The following is a 21,835-nucleotide window of genomic DNA, read 5'->3' as shown; positions in this document are numbered from 1 at the left end:
ACACTTTCATACTTGCCTTAATTTATTTGCTCGGAGGTAAACCCCCCCCCCCCCTTTTACCCCCTGAAACCGTCGCCCTGATCCAGGGTGCATTGTAAATATACTTCTCCTAGTATTGGTGGTCCACATATACAATCCTTTCATTATACTCCCTTCCCAGTATTCCCCTCAGCGCAGCCGTCCACGGGATCTGGAGCCACATCCATCTACCCATCAGTAGCCTGGTCCTGAGCGAGGGCCGGGTCGGAAGTATCACCGGCTAAGCGGTGAGTCTTCACTTCTGTTGTGTCCACCTCTGTACATTTGCCTGTATCTGTACCTTATCATGGATGTGCAGTGCCTTTTCATGTGATCATACTGGTTATGATACGGTTTTTGCCCCTTTTTGTTTCCTTCTTCCCACCGTGTTGTAGACCTGTGGTCCTTCTTCTTCTCGTCACAGGTATGAAACGCTGAGTATCCCGCCGCCCCTTTTAAACAGTTAGCTTGTTTTTATGTTTCCACTTTGACGTAGATACTTAAGGGATCTACCCACCGCCCTCATACAATGATTTTTTATGATATTTTTTATGATATTTTTCATAAGATTCTACTCGATCTTTCACGGGATACTTTCACCGCCATTCCCTAATGAATAGCCACACACACTTGGCGCATGGTTTTCACTTCTCCGCACCTCATCACGCACCACCATATAGCCACTCCTGGTCTCCCACATATAGTTCTCACCATCACCTTGTGTGGCACTGTGTGTCTCCACTTTGTTATCTGCAACGAATCTAAAGTAATTAAACTGTTACACGTCTCCCACCAGCACTCACCCGCTCACTAGTTAATCACCACCTGCAGTCACTCAAACATGTTTACGTAATACCGTGTGGACATCAAATTCCATTCTGTACTTTGTATCCTCCCCAGCCCTGATGAGTCGTGCAAGCACTGTTACCGCTTGACGACGAAACACGTGTCGGCTGGCCCTTCATGAAATAAAAGAGGATTCATCCACCAACTATTCTCCTCTGCCTCGATCACTGTTACTTGTACCTTTATGTCCATTGAGGCATCTCCTTCTTTACTGTAATTTGGTGTGCAATTGGTATTTGTTCTTGCCTTGTATTGCGTGTGCTCTGCACACACTCGGAGGGGTTTAGGGCCTTTTGTCCCCTCACCTATTTGCACCCGGACCTACCCTTTTTGTACACTATCGTGTGCTGTGCGCCTTGTATTTCCCTGTACCCTAAAAAACCCTTCTCTCCATAGACAGTTCTGCATAGAACAGGGAGGCAGCCGCCACACAGTCTTAATACCTCACATAGGATAGCACTCTCTATCCCCAATCATGAACAGAGACAAAGCTGCCGAAGAGCTTTTTGACAATCTCGCCAAAGGTATGTCCACACACAGAGCCACTTCCAGTAATGCCCCTAGCAGCACCAAGGAAGAAGGTCTAAGGGACAAGTTTGTGAGACTGGAGAAACTGAAGAAACTAGAAAATTCAAAGTGGTGGGATGGCATCACTTTGAAGCAATATGTTAGACTGAAGCGCATACCGAGAGGTTTGCGAGCACAGATCTTCCCCACTTACGACAACTTAGACACAGATCTTCTATGTAAATGGGAAGATGCCCTGACTAGCAATTCCAATGTCCTTATGGATATTCTCATTGAGAGCTCTGACCGTAAGGTCGCTAAATTTCAAGCCGAGATTGCCATTTTGGAGCAGGAGATTAAAGATCTGAATCGTCCTGAATCCACTGTAAAAAATTATACAACACTAGATGAGATTCTTCTCAAACATCAAAATGAGATTAAAAGCCGTAAAGCCAGACAGTTAAAGAGGGATGAGGCTGACTATACTGACGGCAGAATCTTCACCTACGATAGAAAATACGATTACATGATTAACAAACCTACATCTAAGACCAGAGACAGAGTGAATCTCACTGATGCTAGCTCTATCTCCTCTAGCAGCACTTCACTGAGCACTATCAGTGTCAGCGAAGACGAGTCCAATAGAACTGACAACCAAACAACTCCTTTTTTATGCGAAATCCAGCGGATAAGAAGGGGCATCCGCACACTAGAACCAAAACCCGTAGGGGCAGGAGGGGGAGGTGTAGAAGATTACCGGAAGAAACTCAGATCCGGGAACCTCCAACAGTAAACGATACACAGGAGGGGGAGGTCCAGGTCATAAACCTTTCATCTAAAACACTCACTCCTAACATGATCTCCCTTCTCAGTAAAGGTCTCAACTTTAACCCTTTTTCAAACACTGATGTATGTAGACTTAAAATTGATCTGTTCAAATTCACTCGTAAATTAAAACTGAAAAAGCATTTCTCTAATAAGATCATGTCTAATAAAAGTTCTACCAACATCCCTACTGAGTTTGAACCTGATGTTTTGACCATTAATGACATTCAAGCTACACACCTCCTTCTTTCCATTACGGACTTAGAACGAACTCCTCAGGACATGGATACTCTTCTAGAGGAACTCAACATCGAATCGGACTTTAGCATTGTCAGTGGGCTCAAATCCAAATCCAAATGGATTCCGACATTACCTGGAGGCAACTCCATAGACAACTTCCACAAAAGAGTTCTGGAGGATATTGACAAACTGGAACTAAAAGACACCAAACGTATTTTCAAATACAAAGACAACCTGACTACAGGAGAAAGAGCAGCTATGAACAGCCTCACCAAAGACCAAGAGATCATAATAAGGGAAGCAGACAAGGGAGGTAACGTCGTCATCATGAACCGAAAAGACTATGATGAGGAAATTCTCGGTCAGTTACAAGACAACACGTGCTACCAACACCTTGACCACAATCCCACAGCACAACTTACAACCTACATCAATAGATCTCTTACTACTTGGAAAGAAAGTGGTCTAATCAATGAAGACGAATATCTCTACTTGAAAGTAATCAAACCCTCGTTCCCTTGGCTGTACACCCTTCCCAAGGTACACAAAGATCTCCCCTTCCCTCCTGGACGCCCCATCATCTCCGGTATCGGGGGTCCTACGGAGAGATTAGCGGAATACGTTGACCTGTTTCTAGGGCCCTTAGTACGGAATTTGCCTTCCTTTATTCAGGACACTAAGCACATACTGAGCATTCTCTCTGATCTACAATGGCAACCAGGCAACCTCCTGGTCACTATGGATGTGGTAGCTCTGTACACCAGCATCAAACCGGATCTTGGACTTGGCGTTGTCACCAAATTTCTACACAAACGTCCAGCCACTATGTGGCAACACACTAACATGCTTATCTCCATGATGGAACTCATCTTGAATAACAATGTATTTATGTTTAATAACGCATGGTACAGACAAACGAAAGGAGTCGCCATGGGCTCGAAATTTTCCCCCTCGTTCGCCAATCTATTCATGGGCGCACTGGAGAACGACCTCATCTGGGGCGCCAAAGGAGCAAGCTTCATAGACTCAATAGTATTTTGGGGGAGATACATCGACGACTGCTTCCTGATTTGGTCTGGTTCACATGAACAGCTGACGGAGTTCTACAGACATCTCAACAACAACACGTGGGAGATGAAGTTCACCATGACGTCAAGCTTAGACAAAATTGAGTTTCTGGACCTGGAGATATACATCCTTGACAACAAATTAAACAGCAAACTATTCAGGAAGAGCACCGCCTGCAATGCGATTCTGCATGCCAACAGCGCTCACCCATCCCACCAGATCAGCAGCATACCATTTGGAGAATTCCTAAGAGCTCGCAGAAACTGCAGTGACGATCAAGATTTCAAAAACACACTTATAAGTATGCAGGAACGCTTCAAGAAAAGAGGCTACTCTGACGACCTACTTAAATCAGCCACCTCTAGGATCATGAAAATCAAAAGAGAAGATACCCTGAAAGACAAATCTAACAAAGGGTCAGACGACCCTGGGACCATCCGCATGATTACCGATTACAGCAACCACCACCAAGCACTACGCAGAACCTTCAGCAAACACTGGAACATCCTCAAGAAAGACAAGAACATTTCGAATTACGTGGGAGAACACCCCCAGATCACCTACAGGAGGGGCAGGACTTTGAGGAACAGACTCAGCCCCACAATCCCACGCAGCAACACTGATGGTAACTGGCTGACCAAACGCAACATTGGCTTCTACAAATGCGGGTTCTGCTCTATGTGCCGGTGGGCCAAACACAAAACCACAGAATTTCATGACACCAAGGGCAACGCCTACATCATCAGATCGAACATCAACTGTACTACACGTTATGTTGTATATATTATCGAATGCAAATGCAGAAAAATCTATGTGGGGAGCACCATCCGCCCGCTCAAAGAAAGGATAGCTGAACACATAAGAGCATTACACAAACAGGATCCTAGATACCCGGTTGCTCTGCACGCGGCTGCGTGCGGGGAACAGACTATGGATAAACAAGTCTCGTTTTTTGGGATAGACTCTGTCCCTATTGGTGTACGGGGCGGCAACAGAGAACTCAAATTGAGACGCCTGGAGGCTACATGGATCCTCCGCCTGCGTACCATGTCTCAGGGGCTTAATTTTGACCAGGAGATGCAATTTTTCCTGGGGGACTGATCCCCCGTACCCTGCACCTGCATATGTAGCTATGACTCTCGTTATAATCTTGTATGTATCTGCAGTTCTGACTGCACTTGACCTATATACATTGTCCCTCGACACCACCCCTATCGGTTGGTATCTCTCAATGGGGCTACATGAGGTTACTATTGGTTTTGATCTAATTGTTATACCATACACCATTTGTACATACGAGTAATGACATTATGCCACTAACGATACTGCATTCACTGTGTTGATCTCTTTCACATCTAACCATGGAGTTTCTAACTGTGACTTTTACATTCACCAATGTTGTGCCATGTTTAAAAACTTATTATTGGTCTCCATGCGTTACGAAGTAGTGTGAAAATACCAATAGGAGTCTGGAAATGGAACTTGTACTCAACCTGTCGTATGCATTTGAACGTTGCTATAGGATTTACTGTACTTAACTTGTCGTGTGCATTTGAATTTTGCAACATGTTTGTTGTATCATGAAATGTGCCTATTGCCTGTTTATACATCACCTGCACCCTGGCTTGTTGTGGATCGGATGCATGACCACCTTCTGCATGCTTTTGATAACAGCCGTAGTCTCGATTACCCTATGGTTTTTGATCTACACTCACGGAGCATGAAGATTCGTTCCGTTCCTTATATATAGAAAAAATATATTTTTATTTTTTATTTATTATTTTTTCACTGCTAATTTTGCCAATTCTTGTTCTTATCAAGTTATGCTTTGCCAGAACGATATTGTCGACGAACTCTGAGAATCTGCCCTTACCCACGGGCATCCCGCCGCGCTACTCATTCTTTTAGAACACACCCACTAACGAGGTGTATCTGCCGCTCTAGTCTCTCACATACGGGCTCCGCGTCCTCCAATACAAAGCCATTTCCGGGGCGGGACCACGTGTCCGCACCCGGAACTTCTGTGTGGGAGCACCCTCCCCGCCGTCTGCCAACCTGATTTCTGGTGAGTTTGTGTTACTCCTATAACCCCCGTCTCGTGCCTCTCTCTGGAGAGACATTGGTCCGATCCCCCAAGTATTCCGAAAAAAGACCGCGCCTATCGGTCTACTTTTAACTCATGTTCATAATCCTTTACCACCCACAGATCCCGCCGAAAACGAGCGATTTCTCGCCTGCCACTTCCAGACTTAATACTCGGACACCCCTGCATCCTAATGTGAATGCGTGTCATTATTGTGTGGCACCACGAACTTCCTGCCTTTGGAGCACTGCCTCCGCCGTTGAGGTGAGACACTTTCATACTTGCCTTAATTTATTTGCTCGGCGGTAAACCCCCCCCCCCCTTTCACCCCCTGAAACCGTCGCCCTGATCCAGGGTGCATTGTAAATATACTTCTCCTAGTATTGGTGGTCCACATATACAATCCTTTCATTATACTCCCTTCCCAGTATTCCCCTCAGCGCAGCCGTCCACGGGATCTGGAGCCACATCCATCTACCCATCAGTAGCCTGGTCCTGAGCGAGGGCCGGGTCGGAAGTATCACCAGCTAAGCGGTGAGTCTTCACTTCTGTTGTGTCCACCTCTGTACATTTGCCTGTATCTGTACCTTATCATGGATGTGCAGTGCCTTTTCATGTGATCATACTGGTTATGATACGGTTTTTGCCCCTTTTTGTTTCCTTCTTCCCACCGTGTTGTAGACCTGTGGTCCTTCTTCTTCTCGTCACAGGTATGAAACGCTGAGTATCCCGCCGCCCCTTTTAAACAGTTAGCTTGTTTTTCTGTTTCCACTTTGACGTAGATACTTAAGGGATCTACCCACCGCCCTCATACAATGATTTTTTATGATATTTTTTATGATATTTTTCATAAGATTCTACTCGATCTTTCACGGGATACTTTCACCGCCATTCCCTAATGAATAGCCACACACACTTGGCGCATGGTTTTCACTTCTCCGCACCTCATCACGCACCACCATATAGCCACTCCTGGTCTCCCACATATAGTTCTCACCATCACCTTGTGTGGCACTGTGTGTCTCCACTTTGTTATCTGCAACGAATCTAAAGTAATTAAACTGTTACACGTCTCCCACCAGCACTCACCCGCTCACTAGTTAATCACCACCTGCAGTCACTCAAACATGTTTACGTAATACCGTGTGGACATCAAATTCCATTCTGTACTTTGTATCCTCCCCAGCCCTGATGAGTCGTGCAAGCACTGTTACCGCTTGACGACGAAACACGTGTCGGCTGGCCCTTCATGAAATAAAAGAGGATTCATCCACCAACTATTCTCCTCTGCCTCGATCACTGTTACTTGTACCTTTATGTCCATTGAGGCATCTCCTTCTTTACTGTAATTTGGTGTGCAATTGGTATTTGTTCTTGCCTTGTATTGCGTGTGCTCTGCACACACTCGGAGGGGTTTAGGGCCTTTTGTCCCCTCACCTATTTGCACCCGGACCTACCCTTTTTGTACACTATCGTGTGCTGTGCGCCTTGTATTTCCCTGTACCCTAAAAAACCCTTCTCTCCATAGACAATCATGGGAGTGCAGACCCGGCCCGGGGCGGAGGAGAGGGGCGGGGGCGGGTCTGAGCGGCTCTATATAAGATGCCCAGGCAGAGGAGGGTGGACACCAGCGGCAGTGACCCCCAGCAACATCTGGAGCTCCAGCACTGCAAGGGGCAGGAGGGAGCACTCACATCTGGAGCTCTTGAATACCAGGGTACACAATCTCCAGCACCTTGGGATCCACAGGTCCACATCTGGAGCACCTGCCAGAAGATCACGCCTGCAGCATCAGCACCGCTGGAGGTGAAGGACAACATCTGGAGCTCCGGCAGGAACATATCCACATCTGGGGCTCAGCTCTCAGGAGGCAGACGGCAGACCCCATCCCTGGCACAAGAAGCGAGTCCAAGTCCTCGCCCTCGTCATGAAGGCGGACCCTCAGCACGTGAAGACCCTTTATGAGGCCCGGGGCTTCCTGGCGGCGGTGCCAGTGCTGGACCCGGAGGAGCTGGAGGGCGCCAGGAGGGCCTTCGAGGCGCTGGAGGAGGAGTTTGGTAGGTGCAGGGAGTGCAGCCTTATCTCTCGTGGCTTGTTTATGAGCACCTTGCGTCATGCTTGCACCTTGCTAAGTGGTACATGCACGTGGCAAAGCCCCAAGCCAAAGTTATGAAGCCAGCAAAGCCGCTTTGCGTGGCACGGAGTGACTTCACAAATATGGAGTAAGGCAACGCAGCACCAATCGCTACGTTGCATTACTCTGCGCCCGGAAGGCGTTGCATGGGCGATGCATGGGCGTTGGGTGGGTGTTACCACGCAGCTCATTGTTTTTTATGCATTCTCAGATTTACAAGGACTTGTAAATCTGTGAATGCGTCAAAATGCTACGCCTCCCCAGGTGAGGCTGTGTTTATTTCTTCTTGTTTTTCCTCTTTCCATGAGAGCTTCTTTGTGCTGGACACCTAGAAACAGGAAAAAGACTCTAGGGATTGTTTATGTAACACAGGCACAGGGTGCCGCGTTGGCGTTAGGCTGCAGAAACGGCGCCAGTGCAGGAGAAAGGAAAAGAATGCACATTATTGGATGAATATGGGCACCCCTGCCCTTTCCCAGTGCCGTAGGGCAGCTCAGGGATGTTTTTTTGCTGCGCTGCTCCGTGCCACCATTCCCATATATAAGCCCCTCGGTTTACAGGCCTCTCGGTCCAGAGACTAAACCCCCCTCCGTGTGTCCCCTGCAGGCTGGGTATAAACGGGGGTGGCAAGGTGAGCAAAAGAAGGATGGATTTAACCCAGATCTCTTGTCTGGGGGGTGAATGTTTGATTTGCTCTGCGTTCCGCCCATCATCTGTGTGTCTTTTGCTTTCTCGCCCCGCAGGGAAGGAGCACACCCAGTACAGCCTGCACAACGCCCACCTGCGCCTGCCGTGGGTGCTGGGCCTCGCCACCCACCCGCACGCCCTCCGGGCCATCACCGCCGTGCTGGGGCCCCACGTGATCCTGCTGGACTCCAGGTTCATCTGTAAATACCCGGCCTCCGACGTGCCCCACCGAGGGAACAGCGCCCCCTACGTGGCCTGGCACCAGGACATCAAGTAAGTCAGACTGCGGGGTCCTGGCTCCAGGACGGGGGAAGGGAGGGCCCAGCTGGTGTGAGGTGTCTGTTTGTACTTCACGGGTAAGGCCAAAGGATGGCATTCCTGCCACCTGAGCCTGGCGCCGTGCGATTAACGGGCGCCCTCGGGGTACCATGGGGTGTTTAATACAGGGGCGGGTTGGCGGGGGCACACACAGGGTAGATTACAACATCTTTCGTCTAGGCTAGTACAAGAGGGCATGGGGCTGGCTGCACTACCAGACACACATCACCCTGTGCCATCCTGTGCCCTCATGCACCATCCTGTGCCCTCATCTGCCATCCTGTGCCATCATGTGTTATCCTATGCCCTTTGTATGCCATCCTGTGCCCTCATGCGCTATTCTGTGCCCTCATGTGCCACCCTCTGCCCTCATGTGCTATCCTGTACCCTCTTGTGCCATTCTGTGCCATCATGTGCCATCCTGTGCCCTCATGTGTCATACTGTGCCATCCTATGCCTTCATGTGCCATCCTGTGTCATCAATAGCTATCCTGCGCCCTCATGTGCCATCCTTTGCCTTCATGTGCCATACTGTGTTCTCATGTATTTTCCTGTACCATCATGTTCCATCCTGTGCCCACCTATGCCTTCATGTGCTGGCCTGTGCCATCAATAGCCATCCTGTGCCCTCATGTACCATCCCGTGCCCTCATCTGCAATAATGTGCTCTCATGTGTTGTTCTGTATCATCATGTGCCATCCTGTGCCATCCTATACCTTCATGTGTCAGCCTGTGCCATCATGTACCATCCTGTGTCCTCATGTGTCATCCTGTGCCCTCATGTATTTTCCTGTACCATCATATTCCATCCTGTGCCCACCCACCTATACCTTCATGTGCCAGCCTGTGCCTTCATGTGCCATACTGTGCTCTCATGTATTTTCCTGTACCATCATGTTGCATCCTGTGCCCTCTTGTGCCATCAATAGCCATCCTGTGCCCTCATGTACCATCCCGCGCCCTTATGTGCCATACTGTGCTCTCATGTGTTATTCTGTATCATCATGTGCCATCCTATACCTTCATGTTGCAGATTGTGCCATCATGTGCCATCCTGTGCCCTCATGTGTCATCATGTGCCCTCATGTTTCATCCCGTGTCCTCGTGTGCTATCCTGCGCTCTCATGTGTCATCCTGTGCCCTCATGTGTCATCCTGTGCCCTCTTGTGCCATTCTGTGCCATCCCGCGCCCTCATGTGCCATACTGTGCTCTCATGTGTTATTCTGTATCATCATGTGCCATCCTATACCTTCATGTGCCATCATGTGCCATCCTGTGCCCTCATGTGTCATCCTGTGCCCTCATGTGTCATCCTGTGTCCTCGTGTTCTATCCTGTGCCCTCAGGTGCCAGCCTGTGCCATCATGTGTCATCCCGTGACCTCGTGTGCTATCCTGTGCCATCATGTGTCATCCTGTGCCCTCATGTGCCATCATGCCCTGGGGTTTGCGGATGTTTGGCTGACAGCGTCCTCCTCCTTTTACTTCCAGGTATTGGGGCTTCGAGGGGGGCCCGGTGGCCTCAGTGTGGCTTGCCCTGGATGACGTAGACGCAGAGAATGGTGTCCTGCAGGTTATTCCAGGTATGGATACAATTCTATAGTCAAAGCAGCATCACAACAGCCTGGAGCTTTAACACTGACTGGCTGAGATTGGGGGATGGGCTAAAACTCTATTAGTGAGGCCCAATGTAATCACCTAGGAATCTGGGACAGGGCTAACAGCACTGGAGATAGATAGATAGGCCATCTCTTCACCATTGAGCCCCAGTGTCGGGACATAGGGATCTGGGACAGGGCTGTACAGAGAGGGGGGTAGTTCATGCATTTACCATTGAGCCCCAGTGCCACGATAAAAGGGCACTGTGTTGGGGCTGCACAGCATGGGCTCGCGGTACCTTTGAGCCCCAATGTTTGGGGTTACACAGAAGGGAAGATAATGCATCTCTTCGCCAGTAAATACCGTTGTCACGACATTGGGAGGTGGGAAAGAGTTACACAGAAGGGGGGATAGTGCACCTCTTTGCCAGTGAGCCTCATTGTCATGACATGGGGATGAGGGAGAGATTTATCCAGAATGGAAGACGTGCATCCCTTTACAGTGAGCCCCAGTATCGCGACATAGGGATCTGGGACAGGGCTATACAGCATGGATATTGGACAGGGTTGGTCAGACAGGGCTCTACCTGTGACCCTCTTGTCTTCACGCAGATTAGTGTCTGAGGCTGGACTCGTGGGGGCTGGTCGAGGCCTCGTTGGAAGCTCCCCGGTGTCCTCACGGGGGGTTCTAGTGTTCAGAGATGGCTCTATATTTACTCAGCTGCCGTGGTCCTCTGTTAGATGGGAAACATCCTTCACCACACACTCTGTTCATGCATGCCTTTACCACGTGTCTTTTCCACGCAGGTGCCTTTACCACACGTCTTTTCCATGCAGGTCCCTTTTCCACACCTCTTTTCGACGCAGGTCCATTTACCACGCATCTTTTCCATGCAGGTGCCTTTACCACGCATCTTTTCCATGCAGGTCCCTTTACCACGCATCTTTTCCATGCAGGTGCCTTTACCACGCATCTTTTCCATGCAGGTCCCTTTACCAATGCGTCTTTTACACGCAAGTCCCTTTACCACGCATGCCTTTACCACGCGTCTTTTCCATGCATGCCTTTATCATGCATCTTTTCCACGCAGGTTCCTTTATCATGCATCTTTTCCACGCAGGTTCCTTTATCATGCATCTTTTCCACGCAGGTTCCTTTAGCACATGTCTTTTCCACCAGGTGCCTTTACCAAGCGTCTTTTCCACCAGGTGCCTTTACCAAGCGTCTTTTCCACGCAGGTCCCTTTACCACGCAGTCTTTTCCATGCATGCCTTTACCACGTGTCTTTTCCATGCATGCCTTTATCATGCGTCTTCCACGCAGGTGCCTTTACCACACAGATGCCTTTACCACGCATGCCTTTACCACCAGATGCCTTTACCACGCATGCCTTTACCACGCTGGCCTTTACCATGCAAATGCCTTTACCACGCATGCCTTTACTAAGCAGTCTTTCCATACATGCCTTTACCACACAGTTTTGTTCCACACAAATGATTTTACCACACATGATAATTATAGGTAAGTGTGTGTATAATTATTGTGGGTGTGGCCTATGACTTACACCTCCTTGTAGACAGAGGCGGGGTCTGGATAAGTACCCAGGCCAGGAATCAGGGCCCCCCTCACTCCAACCACCTTACTTCTGCAGGAAGTCACAAACAAGGTGTCCTGGAGCACCGCGCAGCGATGACCCCGGGGAATATGCTGTCAACTAATCAGGAGATTCCGCGTCACCTGGTGGATGCAGAGAAGGCAGTGGAGTGTCCTCTCCAGGCTGGGCAGATGTCGGTGAGTTCACAGCGCTCTGTTGTTTCCTGGACTCATGTCTCACAGTTGTGGTTATTCCCACAGGCAAACAAGGGGTTACCGCAACATCACAAAGTGACATGAAAAGCCATGATACTCGAGTCTGGTGCATTGTGGGTGTCAGGCAGACCAGTGATTCCCCCCAACTTATAAATGAGGCAGCTGGTAAGGGGGCGGGGCCAAGACATCCATCAATTTATGGCACCACCCTTCCCATAGTGAGCCTTTCGTCTCCATTACTGTGTACTCACTACCCCCCTTAGGGGTGCCCATGTACTGTGCACTCCCTGTACTCACAGCTCCCTCTGAGGGTGCACCAGCACTGTGTACTCACAGTTTTCTTTAGGGGTGCGCCAGCACTGTGTATTCACAGCTTACCCTGGGGTGCACCAACCTATGTACTCGCAACTTCCTTTGAGGGTGCATCAGCTCTGTGTATTCTGTACTCACAGCTCCCCCTGAGGTTGCACCAGCAGTGTGTACTCACAGTTACCCCTGGGGGTGCACTAGCACTGTGTACTCACAGCTTCCCCTGGGGTTGCACCAGCACTACATACTCTGTGTACTCAAGGTTGGTGTTCTCTTAGGGGAGCTCTAAGTAGCCACAGCTGCTCTTGAGTGTGCATCAGGATTGTGAACCAACAGTTCTCCCTGTGGGCGCACCAGCACTATGTATTCAGTTCCCCTTGAGGATTCTCCAGCACTGCATAGCCCCAGAACCCCCTGGGGGACAACAGCAAAGTACACTCACAGCCTCCTTGAGGGTGCACCAGCAGCGCATTCACAGCCCCCCAGATGTGCACCAGCAGTGTACTCTGAGCTCCACCTGGGTGCACCAGCGCTGTCTCCTCCCAGGTCCTCCTTTGGGTGCACCCACACTGTGTACGCACCGCTCCTCCATTGAGTGCACCCACACTGTGTACGCACAGCTCCTCCATTGAGTGCACCCACACTATGTACTCACAGCTCCTCAATTGAGTGCACCCACACTGTGTACTCACAGCTCCTCCACTGAATGCACCCACACAATGCACTCACAGCTCCTCCATTGAGTGCACCCACACTGTGTACTCACAGCTCCTCCACTGAATGCACACACACTGTGTACTCACAGCTCCCTCTGAGGGTACACCAGCACTGTGTACTCACAGCTCCTCCATTGAGTGCACCCACACTGTACACACAGTTCCCCCTGGGCATGCGCCCACACTGTGTACTCACAGCTCCTCCACTGAGTGCACCCACAGTGTGTACTCACAGCTCCTCCTTTGTGTGCACCCACACTGTGTACTCACAGCTCCTCCTTCGTGTGCACCCACACTGTGTACTCACAGCTCCTCCTTCATGTCCACCCACACTGTGTACTCACAGCTCCTCCTTCGTGTGCACCCAGACTGTGTACTCACAGCTCCTCCATTGAGTGCACCCACACTGTGTACTTACAGCTCCTCCTTTGTGTGCACCCACATTGTGTACTCACAGCTCCTCCTTTGTGTGCACCCACACTGTGTACTCACAGCTTCCCCTGAGCATGCACCCACACTGTATACTCACAGCTCCCCCTGGACATGCACCCACACTTTGACTCACAGCTCGCCCGGAGGTGCACTCACACTGTGTACTCACAGCTACTCATTTATTTTTATTTATTTTATTTTTGACATTTGTAGAGCGCGACGAATACCCGCAGGCGTCTCGGCGCTAACAGTTTATATGTTTCATATTCATATTCAAAGGCTTATTGATTAAACAACCATGTCTTTAAAAGTTTGCGGAACTGAAAAAGTGAGGGACTCGTCCTGATGTTTTGAGGGAGAGTGTTCCATAGTTGTGTGTGCACCCACACTGTGTACTCACAGCTCCTCCTTTGTGTGCACCAGCACTGTGTACTCACAGCTTCCCCTTGCACTCACAGCTCCCAGAGCGGTGCACCAGCACTGTGTACTCACAGCTTCCCCTCGCACTCACAGCATACCGAGGGGTGCACCAGCACTGTATACTCACAGCTTCCCCTTGCACTCACAGCTCCCTGAGGGATGCACCAGCGCTGTGTACTCACAGCTCCGAGAGGGATGCACCAGCACTGAGTACTCACAGCTTCCTCTTGCACTCACAGCTCCCAGAGGGGTGCACCAGCACTGTGTACTCACAGCTTCCACGTGCACTCACAGCTCCACGAAGGATGCACCAGCACTGTATACTCACAGCTTCCCCGTGCACTCACAGCTCCCCAAGGGGTGCACCAGCACTGTGTACTCACAGCTCCAAGAGGGATGCACCAGCACTGAGTACTCACAGTTTCCTCTTGCACTCACAGCTCCCAGAGGGGTGCACCAGCACTGTGTACTCACAGCTTCCTCGTGCACTCACAGCTCCACGAGGGATGCACCAGCACTGTATACTCATAGCTTCCCCGTGCACTCACAGCTCCCCGGGGGGTGCACCCACACTGTTTACTCAGATGTGCCACATTGGGTGCAGGAGCAATGTCTACTAACAGCTCCCCTTGGGGTGCACCATCACTGTGTATTCACAGCTCTCCCTTTGGATGTGCTAGCACTGTGCACTCACAACTCCCCCGGGGGTGCACCAGCTCTGTGTACTCATTTCTCTCCTATGGGTGCACCCACGATGTGTACTCACATGTACACCTTTGCGTTCGCCCACACTGTGCATTCGTAGCTCCCTTTGTGGATGCACCAGCACTGTTAACTGACTGCGCACTCACAGCTCCCTAAATGAGTGCACCAGCACTGTACACTGACAGCTTAACCCGGTGTGCACCAGCACTGTGCACTCACAGCTCCCGAATTGAGTGCACCAGCACAGTGCACTGACAGCTCCCCAACTGAGTGCAGCAGCACTGTGCACTGACAGTTCCCGAGGGGGGCATCTCACACTGTTTACTCACATGTGCCCCTTTGGGTGCACAAGCAGTATGTACTCACTGCCCTTGCTTTTGTGTACTCACAACTCCCCCTTCCGATGCTCCAGCACTGTGCACTCACAGCTCCCCCGGGGGTGTACCCACACTGTCCTCACAGGTTCCCTGTTTTGGTGACCCAGCACGGTGTACTCACTGCTCTCCCTTTGGGTGCACCTACACTGCGCACTCACTGCTCCACTTGGGGGTGCACCAGCACTGACTACTCAGAGCTCCCCTCAGGGTGCACCCACACTGTGTCCTCACAGATTCCCCGTTTGGGTGCACCCACACTGTGTGCTCACAGTTCCCCTTGGGGTGCCTCAGGACTATGTACCCTGTTTCCCCTTGAGGTGCACCTCAGGTAGCTGCCTCTCTTTTCTCTGCCCGAAATCCAGTGCTTAATTTGCACCTGTGTTTTCCGGGGCTTGGCATCGGCACTTATCTGTAAACACAGGCACATATGTTTGAGAAACCACCACATGGTGGCAGTGTGCGTGTATTTTTAATCAATGTTCATTAGTGGAGCACTAAACTATTTAAGGTAGCTTTGAAAGAAATGATAAAACTTAAAGATAAAAAGGTGACTTGGGCAGTGCCAGCTGCAGTGGACCAGTGAGTAACACATTGGGCGCTGGGACTTACGTTTTTGGCAGATAAGCACTGCTCATATCCTACATTTCTCTCTTCAGATCCACGACGGGCTGACAGTCCACGCCAGTGAACCGAACACATCCCACAGACGTAGATGTGGCTTCGTTATTCGCTACGTCCCCACCACAGTCTACTCCGTGGAGGTGAGTACAACCCTCTCCTACAGACTGTCTGAGCGTGGTTGTGTGTCAGTGGGTTTATTAGAGGACAAGAGTGACAGTGTGGATTATATATGTTTGTGTGTGTGCATCCATGCACGTGTGTGTGTGTGTGTGCATTTCTATTCGGTACTGTGTGTACATCCAACTTCAGATAACCATTCACTGAGTAAAGAGTAACCACCGTTCCCCTGGTCACTCTGATGGATCTGGTCTGGATCCCAGGTGCCGCTTCCTGCTATATGGGCAGAAGAGGCCTTCTGATGGACTGAAGAGCTTATTTATGAGAGTCCTGCATCACTTTTGCACCAATTAAAGTGGCAGGGCTGGACAGGGAGAGCAAACCAGCCCTTCCAATTGCATCGGACCGGCCTCCGAGGGAGAGATAGGGCATGGTGGTGGGAAACACTGCTGCTACGCTTTTGTTACTAGGTGCCGGTATTTCTGCAAAACCTTCCCTCAGTAACAAAAATGCCCCCCCCCGGTCTAAAACCGGCCCCCACCCTTCCGGCCCACCGGGGAAACGCCCGGTCCGGTCCTGTAAAGTGGTATATATGTGACGTATGGCTCTCATAAAGATTTATGATGCCACACAAGGCCTCCTTGCGTTGCTTTGAGTTGCCTCGTAAATCACGAGGAAGGCGACGCAGCGCAATTGCTGTGTCGCATTACTCTGCTCTCAGGAGGCATTCGATAAGTTTGGCTGTAGGTTTTGCATCCCCAACACCCAAGGAATTTGATGCTGTGCCAGATTTACAAAGTCATGTAAACCTGGGAAAGTGCAAATTATTTATGCCTCCCCATGTGAGGCATAGTGAGGGGAAATATGTTTATATCTCCTATTTGTTTCTCTTTCTATGTGTGCTGCATTCTGTAAGCAAACGTAGAAAGATGGAAACGCCTCTTAGGATTGTGTTTTTTGCAAGAAGGTGCCCCTTCCTACACAAAACCAATCCTGCATGCAACAGAGGCACCCTTGCACCATGGTACGTTGCCCGAAACGGCACCAGTGCAGGGAGAAAGAACAGGAATGCACCCAATTGCTTAAATATGTGGCATTCCTGTCCTTTCACGGTGGCATGTCACAGTCCCATACATATAACCCATAATCCTTAGCTTGCTGAACCCGGCACCTCCGTTTGGGCACCAAGGCTACTCCATTTGGGGGATGCGCTGGAGGCAGCTTCACTAGTTCAAGATGTGCTCCAAGACCTCAGCTTGCGCTGCAGAGCTTCCTGGGTCAGGAACAGGTTCTACTGCAGTTGATGTTCTGCCTCACGTCTACCAATAACAGAGGGACAGATGTTACATCCCTCATCTCTGCAGCCTGCAGAGCAACCCCATCCTTTGGGATGAAGGAACTGAGGTCAGAGGCTGCTGCTGCAGCATTGGTGTCTGGGTTTGCATATACGACAAACCCCGCCCACTGAGATGCCGCGGAGCCAGACCCTCTTGAGAAACTTGTTTGTAACAGAACAGCATTGTCGGACATCAGGCATTTTTAATAGTTAAAATCGGGGGCATATTTGTCAAAAAATCATGCAATGCGGCTAGCCGTCTTGCTCTGTGCTTGGGCAAAGTCCGCAAATGCGCAGTATTTTACATTATATGGCACATTCCTGTCTTGTCCTTGCACTGGTGCACATGTGCTGCCTAGCGCCAACACAAGCAACACTTGCGCGCTGTGATGCAAGGGTGCCTGAATTGCAGACAGGATCGTTTTTGTGCAGGAAGGGGCACCTTTCTGCACAAAAACAATCCTCAGGCATTTTCCAATAGTTTGGGGGTTTAGATAGTTTGGGTAGTTAGGTTGTTCTATAAGAGAGGCAGGTTTGAATGTTAGAAAGTTTGGGGAATTTTCTAGCATTGGTTCTTAGGCTGTTTTGAAAGAGAGGGAAGGTTTATGGTTAGTTATTGTTGCAGAGCACACGTTTTAGAGACTTGCTTGATCATGCCCTTTTCGCCCTCAATGCATGACACCAGTGAATTTCCTATAAATCAATGTCTTGCATTCTCCCACGTCTGAATCATTCTAATGCACTTCTCTCCTCTCTGATTCCAGGACCCCGAGCGCCCCCGCTCCTTCCCTGCCACTGTGCTTGTTGCAGGAACAGATGAATTCCAGCATTTTACAGATCATGCTCCCAACTTTTTCTCCAAGACTTTCTGACACTGGTGCAGAGCATCATCAGGAGATGAATTCCTCTCTTCGTGTAGCTCATTACTGGCAGTAATAAACTACTGCATGGTGCAGGTTCATTCCTGATCTCAGATGGAGCCCTATAGGTTCAAATATGTATTTCCTCTTTTTTAACATCTTGCAGTGAGCCTCAATACTGTCTACAATAATGTTGTGATGGTAGGCCAAAAGGTGCTGCAACTGTTACCATAAAACAAACAATTGCGGTTTCAGAATTTGATAATGTGAATTTCTTTTTACACTGCATTGCACTTTCATTAGAAAACACAAGCCCGCATCCTGTTTTGGAATCTCAGCTGCCTGACTATATGTAATTCTATTTTATTAAGTATAATTTATTGAGCTAAACATACAGCTGAAAGACAGATTTACAGTCAAAAGTGCAAATGTATTTTTGTATTCTTTTTCTACAAAAGTAAAATAAAAATGTATCAATACATTTTGGATAACAGTACCACTTTTGATTTTCAACACATCTAGATGATTCCAGGTTGAGAAATATGTAACAAGGAAGCTGGTCTCATTTTAAGCATGAATTTGGACACATGCTGGTACATAGGGAACTCGAGATCAATTTACTTCAATATAGAAGTCTCATTGACTGAATATATATAAATATATATATATATATGTAAAGAAAAGGAGTTGCCCCTAGGTGGGACAGCACACGCAGGCAGGGAAACGCCTATCGGCAAAAACCGCAGCAACCACGAATATCCTCCTCGTACTCTCTCTGTCCTACACGTTTCGGGCATACACCCTTCCTCATGGACAGTCTTAAAAGAAACAAGGCAAACGGTTAGCACCAGTACATCCCCTCATTTATTTCCTTCAACAGATATCACACAGGTGAGTTAGTGATGTTGCATTATGGGACTGGTGGTTAGTTGAATATATATATATAGATATATGCAGCCCACAAGTTCCAGTCAGGAAATCACGGGCTGTCATGGGCGGTCTAAAGTCAGGATACCGGCAATCCTCCGTATTAATACCACAAGTCCCTTTGTGCAAAGGAGACACTCGAACACCCAGGCTTCTTGCAGTTACATTTATTTGGCAAATGCATAAAGGACTCGTTTTGCCATTATGGCTTGATCATGCTCGTAGCCCAATGCAAACCACCATCTTTAAATACACCTCTTAATTCATCAGTAATAACAAATCACCCTTCTAGTGCAAAAATGTGAAAACCTGGCGGCCATTTTGGAATGTCATTATATTAAAGTCACATCTTGAATCCCACGTTGTTGAACAATTTATACAACATATTTGGAAAATTTAAATCGCATATTCTGCGGAAATGTCAAAGATCGCATAACTGAGCCCACAAAATACATATAGAGCTCAACATGGCAGTGTGCCCAGATAATCAATTTTAGGCTCGTATTATCGCCCATAATTCATCATAATTAATATTATGTAAGTTCTAGACCTTAAGTGCTAATAGGCATTAAAGAAAACAACCCGTACCTCATTTTGATCTGCGCTCTGTCTCCAGCGTGTACATTGGCTGAAGCAACTGCCGATATAACTATGAGCAATCAGATAGGCTCAACATCATCACCCTTTTGTGAATGTTCACAACGGCAAAACAAATAAAGTTATAAATGGACAAGGCGAATTTAAACCAATAGAGCCCAAGTGGGCTGAAGTGCATCTTACACTGTACAAAATGTACACAGCTACTGCCCGTCAGATCCGGGTTGCCTTTAGTGCAAAGACCATTTGCTGGGTATATTTTCACTGAAAAAAACCATAGGTTTCAGGCATGTTATAGTTAGAAATTAGCATTTAAAAAAACCTTAGAAATTCACTGAAAAAAACATAGGTTTCTGGGGTGTTATAGTTAGCTGGACATTTCACTCATACATACAAAACCATAGAAATTTCTCCGTTATAGTTAGTTCTGCTAACTATAACTCGCACCCCTGCAATGCACTGCTGATGACATCACATATTACATCACTCATGACATGGTAAGTGACATCACTGATGACACCACTGATGACATCTCAAATGTCATCACTGATGACATCACTGATGACATCATCCAGTGACTGTGTGTTTCTGTAAAGTTTAAATATGTTTAATATATATAGGGAAAGGCATATTGAAGAATGAGTGGGTGTATAAGTGTCTGAATGGATGATTTAGTAGGTGCGTGACTGACTCTATAAGTGAGTGATTAAACGTATCTTACTGAATGCATGGGTTAGTGACTAAACTGTGTGAATGTCTGTATCCGTCTGTCTGTTGGTGGGTAACCGGCTACATGGGTTTCTGAATAGCTACATGAGTGTCTATATGTGTTATTGATTGGTTGTCTGAGTGTCTGTATGGGTGCCTGAGTGTTTATGTTGGTGGGTTGTGTGTGACTCTGTTCATAGATGTGTGAGTGGGTGATTCACTGGGTGCATGGTTTCAAGAGTGCATCTGTGATGGACTGTATAGGTGGGTGACTGTGTGTATGGCCATGTTAGTGAGTGAATGTATATCTGAGTGGTACATGTATGAGTAACTACATTTGTGAAAGGCAATGTATATGTGTGTTGGAGTATATAAATGGCTATAAGTGAGAGTGTGTGATTCTGAGAGTGGCTGTATGGATGGGTGTGTGCTTGTAACAGTTATTGTATAAGAGCGTAAGAATGTGCTAGTATTGTTGTATAGCGTTTTATGACCCTAGTGTAATTTTCCCGATTCATGCCCTTATATAGGTATAATTCACCTTGTCCTTATATAGGCATAGAAATCATAAGCATATTTAGACATAGCCTATGCAGTCCAAATATGGCATGGCTACTTCCACTAGTTCCAAAAAGCCACAACAATTTCTTGGAAAACTGGGCTTCAGCAGTTAGGGACTTCCCCTTGCTTGAATATTGATTTGTCCAAGAACTCATGGAGTTTTCAAAGAACTGAGACTCTTTGATGACGTTATTATGTTCACCTTTACATCAAACTCGGCACTTCAAGGTATAAATATGCCCACACTTGCCCTAGCAAACACACGGTGGTTTGGAGCAGTTCGACTCTACTTGCCCAACGCATCTCGCAACAGCAAGTGCCGAAGGAAGCCGACCCTCCAGCTGACGCATTGAGAGAGACGCTGTCTTTTCTCTTGCCGAGAAATCCAGCTTCAGTGTTTCCAAGCTCCCCTTGCAGGGTGTTGGGAAATCGAGTCCTGAGACAGAGAGATACCAGACCTCCTTCATTCTAAACCAAGGTATGGAGCCGATTAGACCCTAAGAGAAATCTTGGATAGATTCTTGGCAAAAGAATACTAAACTTATGCTACACCACACTTACTTCTTCCCTCGTACTAGACTTGGGGAGAAGAGGCACCTTGATAACCAGAGCCCCAGAGCGGGGCCCCAGAGTGCTTTTCCACGCCACAGCTGCAGTGTGCAGCAGTGTGCAGCGTGCAGCAGTGTGAGGTGTGCAGCAGTGTGAGGCGTGCAGCAGTGTGAGGCGTGAGGCGTGCAGTAGTTTGAGGCGTGCAGCAGTGTGAGGCATGCAGCAGTGTGTGGCGTGCAGCAGTGTGAGGCATGCAGCAGTGTGCAGCGTGCAGCAGTGTGTGGCATGCAACAGTGTGTGGCGTGCAGCAGTGTGTGGCATGCAGCAGTGTGTGGCATGCAGCAGTGTGTGGCATGCAGCAGGGTGAGTAATGAAGCAGTGTGCAGCATGCAGCAGTGTGAGTAATGCAGCAGTGTGCAGCGTGCAGCAGTGTGAGTCGAGCGGTAATGTGCAGCATGCAGCAGTG

At 48.5% G+C, this 21,835-nt stretch overlaps 1 protein-coding gene across 3 annotated transcripts in view; it reads left to right on the top strand.

The window, feature by feature from the left end:
* LOC144817841 (phytanoyl-CoA dioxygenase domain-containing protein 1-like) overlaps positions 1 to 18,502 on the top strand; it is a 141,406-nt gene extending 122,904 nt beyond the window's left edge. For 2 of the 3 annotated variants that reach the window (XM_078674700.1, XM_078674699.1), the window contains 5 exons: positions 8,465 to 8,681; positions 10,218 to 10,309; positions 11,977 to 12,116; positions 15,750 to 15,854; positions 17,932 to 18,502. In XM_078674700.1, coding sequence (XP_078530826.1) covers positions 8,465 to 8,681; positions 10,218 to 10,309; positions 11,977 to 12,116; positions 15,750 to 15,854; positions 17,932 to 18,039 — 662 coding nt within the window. In that variant the 3' untranslated portion in view covers positions 18,040 to 18,502. Of the gene's footprint in view, positions 1 to 7,227; positions 7,645 to 8,464; positions 8,682 to 10,217; positions 10,310 to 11,976; positions 12,117 to 15,749; positions 15,855 to 17,931 lie in introns of those variants that run through there. The other variant, XM_078674698.1, reaches the window with a different exon arrangement.
* The last annotated feature ends 3,333 nt before the right edge of the window (positions 18,503 to 21,835 follow it).

This window comes from Lissotriton helveticus, chromosome 2_1, assembly GCF_964261635.1.
Source record: "Lissotriton helveticus chromosome 2_1, aLisHel1.1, whole genome shotgun sequence".
Classification (NCBI taxonomy): domain Eukaryota; kingdom Metazoa; phylum Chordata; class Amphibia; order Caudata; family Salamandridae; genus Lissotriton; species Lissotriton helveticus.
Note: the sequence above shows the minus strand (reverse complement) of the source record. Positions and strands in the feature narration are given on the sequence as shown.